Source organism: Otolemur garnettii, unplaced genomic scaffold (assembly GCF_000181295.1).
Source record: "Otolemur garnettii isolate 467f Iridium unplaced genomic scaffold, OtoGar3 scaffold00247, whole genome shotgun sequence".
Classification (NCBI taxonomy): Eukaryota; Metazoa; Chordata; class Mammalia; order Primates; family Galagidae; genus Otolemur; species Otolemur garnettii.
In genome coordinates, this window is record NW_003852642.1 from 598,678 (window position 1) to 603,550 (window position 4,873).

General features: G+C 38.7%; 1 protein-coding gene across 1 annotated transcript; it reads left to right on the forward strand.

Moving 5' to 3' along the window:
• The first annotated feature begins 296 nt into the window (after window positions 1-296).
• On the forward strand, window positions 297-1,205 carry LOC100947117 (olfactory receptor 4C6-like). The gene has a single exon (XM_003802389.1). The coding sequence runs from the start codon at window positions 297-299 to the stop codon at window positions 1,203-1,205; it is 909 nt and encodes a 302-aa protein (XP_003802437.1).
• The last annotated feature ends 3,668 nt before the right edge of the window (window positions 1,206-4,873 follow it).

A 4,873-nucleotide genomic window follows, 5' to 3' on the forward strand; every position in this document is an offset into this window, starting at 1 on the left:
AGAACTAGAAATGTAGGAGAAGAATGGAGAGAAAGCTATTTCACATGAAAGTACAATTGAGAAAGAGAGGAGAAAAGACTTGGGGAAACATTGCATTAATTAAGTATCTATCTTTGAAATTATTTAGCACATTCGTAAGAGCCAAATGCTTGGATGGCACATAAATGTGTAAAAATATCAAAAGTTCCCCATGGTCCTGGAAATACAGGAAGCCAAGTAGTCACTAATTTTAAATCATACATCATCATTTTGTAGGATTCTCAAGTCTGAGTCAAATGCCTATCAGCACCTGAGAAATGAAAAATCCAAACAATGTGACAGAATTCATTCTTCTGGGCCTTACAGAGAACCCTGAGCTGCGGAAAATATTTTCTGCCATGTTTTTCATCATGTACGTGGCCATACTGCTGGGAAATCTACTCATGGTGGTGACCATAATCACAAGTCAGAGTCTGAGATCACCTATGTACTTTTTTCTTACCTTCTTGTCTTTTTCGGATGTCACCTTCTCTTCTGTTATCACCCCCAAGATGATTGTGGACTCCCTCTCTGAGGGCACAACCATCTCCCTGGAAGGCTGCATGACCCAGCTCTTTGCGGGACATTTCTTTGGTGGTGTGGGGATGATTCTTCTCATTGTGATGGCCTATGACCGCTATGTGGCCATCTGTAGGCCCCTGCACTACACCAGCATTATGAGACCCAGGGTGTGCCACCTGCTCGTGGTAGGGGCCTGGATGGGGGGATTGATGCATGCAACAATACAGCTTCTGTTCATGTCCCAAATACCATTCTGTGGTCCTAATATCATAGATCACTTTATGTGTGATTTGTTTCAGTTGCTGACACTTGCTTGCATGAACACCCACATTCTGGGCCTCTTAGTCACCCTCAACAGTGGGGTGATGTGTGTGGCCATCTTCCTTGTCCTGATTGCCTCCTACATGGTCATCCTCTTCTCCCTGAGGTCTTACAGCTCTGAAGGACGGCGCAAAGCCCTCTCCACCTGTGCCTCCCACCTCACAGTGATTGTCTTGTTCTTTGTGCCATGTATTTTTTCCTACATGAGGCCTGTGGTCACTTACCCCATAGACAAGGCAATGACGGTGTTGGAGTCAATCATCACACCCATGTTAAACCCCTTGATCTACACACTGAGGAACACAGAAGTAAAGAATGCTATGAGGAAACTTTGGATGAAATGAGAGACTGTTTGGCAAATAACTATCATGCTGAGAAAATCACATATTTCCCCAAAGAAGTCATCCTTTCAAAATTAAGAACTAAACCCATCCATTCTCCCATGGCAGCCAGAGGGACCATTGAAAGTATAAACTCTGATGTATGATTCAGATTTTTTACAGTGTAGAGATTATGGTGTCTCCTGTTTTATCTCTGCCCTTAGTCCAGTTGCCTTATAACTGCCTTGTATGTCCAATGATTCCACAATTCCACCTCTCCAAACAAATCTCAGGCCCCCACCTCCTCCTTCACTTAGCTTTGGCCTTAGTCTTGCACAAGACCATCTCATCTCAGTGCTCTGCTTCTCTGCCTGAAAACGAGCCTCACCCTCTTCAGGTGGCTGTTTCTCTCCAACGTCTAGTAGCAGCTAAGACATTAAGTGGCATTTTCTCTGAGAAGCTTTCCCCTGTGACTCTGTTCAAAGACTCTTTCATTCCTGCCATTATTCTCTATTTCAATATCTTCTTCCCTCTCTAAGTAATACTGATGAAAAATATAATTACTTTTGCATAATTACCAGTTCACTTTTGTTATCTTCTGTTCCTCTATACTGGATTTCAGTGAAAGAAGGAACTTTTTTTTATTTATGCTTGGCACTTGTTAGATTTTCAATAAGTACTGGTTGAATAATTATAGAACACAAGAGTTTTTTGTTTGTTTGTTTGTTTGTTTTGCTGTATTACAAATAGACAAATTTAGATGGCTTTAGAAGAACATAAGGCAGTCTATAATTTAATTTAAGTTAAAAAAAACCCAGACAGTGATGGTTAAAACAACTTAATGGAAGGAGGGGACTGTAATTATATTTTGTAGGGTACGTAACAATGGATAGTCAGAGGATTCTCAAGGTAGGTCACATTTCATTTAATTTTGTGTAGGAAGCCAGCCCCCATACAACCTGGGAGTGTCCTCATTGTTTGCCAATGATGAGGGAGTAAAAAAAAATAAAGACAATAGAAATACAGTAGAGCTGACAGAGTGGGTCTGGGGCCAGTGCCCTTCATGCAAGAGGTAGTGATGACCCTGAACTCTCAGGGTCCCAGATGCTCTCAGGTTTTATTAATTCTCTTCATCAGCAAATGGGTGTTTACAACAACAACAGTATATGTCATCCTTGTGATTTCTCATGCCCTAATTCTTCATTACCCACTCAATTACCCTTAAACTATTTTCATCACTTTATTTCTTTTTTTTTTTTTAATTAATTAATTAATTTATTTTTTTTATTTCTATTTTTTTTGAGGCAGAGCCTCAAGCTGTCCCCCTGGGTAGAGTTCCGTGGCATTACAGCTCACAGCATCCTCCAACTCCTGGGCTCAAGCGAGTCTCCTGCCTCCGCCTCCCAAGTAGCTGGGACCACAGGCGCCTGCCACAGCGCCCGGCTATTTTTTGGTTGCAGCCGTCATTGTTGTTTGGCGGGTCCGGGCTGGGGATTCGAACCCGCCACCTTAGGTGTACATGGCTGGCGCCTTAGCCGGTTGAGCTATAGGCGCGAGCCATCACTTTATTTCTTTAAAACATTTTTCAATAACTAAGAGGATTACAGAAAACAAAGAGAAAAGGGAACATAGAATTTGGAGCTAGATGTTATCCTGTCAATCCTTTGTGTTCCTGCAGGGCAGATTAGTTCATGTCCTACTCATATCAGGAGCCAGGGAGAAAAAAGCTGAATGCTCTTATCTCACACCCTCAGGACCTAGTTTTTCTTGCTCAATGAGTCAGCTGCATGTACTGTCCCAGTTAATCTTAAAATGGCTTTCCAAGCCTTTCTTGGTCCAGTGAGGCCTTTATGGACCTTTGTCCTGTGGTCCTTACTGGCCTCAGTCAGGCCCTTGCAGGCCTTTTCCTGAAGTCCTTTGATGTTCATGCCAAGCTGTTTGGAGAAGCCCCCAGTACAGTATGTTTTTGTGGAGGCTCTTGACCTCACCCATTGTTCTGCACCCCTGACCCTGATCGCAAAACTTACACAATCATTTCATTATTATATCAATCTCACTTTATTCCCATAATCCCAACTTCCCTAATGTTCACACACAATTTTATATTCCTTTGAGATTTCCTGAGAAAAAGTGATAAAACTCATTAAATAAGAATTTTAACAATAATGAAGAGCACTGTTAACTGACCAAAATAATCAGAAGGAACAGACTCATACAGATTGGTGGGATGGAGACTCTAAAGAGAGAACTCTTATTTAGAAACTAGTATGGCATTTTCAAGGAACTTAAAGACAGTGCATGGTACACAAAAATCCAAGTAAAAAGTGGGAAGAAGTAGAAGGACAAGAAATGCAGGCAAGTATCATATTCTGTGGTGCCATACATGAGTCTCCCTAAATCCCCAATGTGAATAAACCATATTACTTCTTCAAAATAACCTGAAGTCAAAAATTCCTTCAGAATGCAGGTGTACTTTAAGTTTTGTGCTGCAAGAGTTGTTGTCCAACATGGTGTGAAAAGATTTTATGGCTATAAATAAACACATTAATATATGAAACATAAAAATGAAATTAAAAATATTTTACAGGGGGTTCTATTTGTCCTTCTATTTTCAATTTAAAGCAAACACCATGATACGTCCTTAAAATACTTCAGAAAAGAAAGGACTTAACTTTATACTTCTTTATATTTTTCCCTTTATCAGCACAGACTCTGAATTTGTTAAACTAATTTGTTTTGAGCTCAGGACAGCAATTAATTCAAGGAGTTGCCCAATGAGAGTGTAATATGATCTTCTAAATAGGCAAACAGTAACAGGGAATGAGACTTATCTGGATAGCCAATTTCAAATTAGGAAGGATGTTATCAGAAGTTTTTGTAGAATGTCAACTCAGTTTTGACTAAGAGAAACAGTGATTCGTAGGTTACCAGGAAAATGAGAAAGCCCAAATCAAAAGGATGAGTAAGATCCCTGAAATTGTCTCTATTATTATTTTTTTCTACTCTGCAAATGGAAAAAAATAAAAATATTAGCTCAAGAATTAAGCAGGTGGAGAAAAAATTGGTTTGAAAAATATAGAGTCAAGAGCAATTATCCAGGTACAACTGCCTTCTGTTCCTTTTGCTAGGTTTAAGTCCTGCTTCATCTGTGGTTCATATAAACATATAATTGTGCTTATAATTGTAATTTAAATGCCTGAAGAAATAAAGATACCTCTGTTATAAAAAAACAGCAATTTATTGCCTACATCTAAATGAAGAAAAAGCAAAAAAAGAAATTTAAAACTAATTCTGACCAATTTCATGGGCTTCTGGCAGAATCTTTATTTTCTACTTTGTAAGTGTAGGTACACATTGTATATGTATGTATATATGCACACAGAGAGATATATGTATATGTTTATATACATTATAGGTGTGTATACTTTTTTTTACTTTAGTCTTTAATTTTATCTTCTACTTCACTTTAAAGTGATTTTGAATTAGTATATATTGAACTAGTGACCACTGCTATACTTTCTATCTGTATACATGCCGTGCATGATTTAAACATTCATCTTTAACTAATTTTGAGTTTGCAAGGATTTTGAACTCTGTTCTCAGTCAGAACTTAGTGGTATTTTGGGAAATGTTTGTCAGCTAATATTAATTTTTAAAACAGTTGATTGAAGGTAGTTTTTTATATGAAAGTC

Bases quoted from the DNA above. Each gene is read 5' to 3' on its own strand.
- LOC100947117 (XM_003802389.1), top strand. From the start codon at position 297: ATGAAAAATCCAAACAATGTGACAGAATTCATTCTTCTGGGCCTTACA.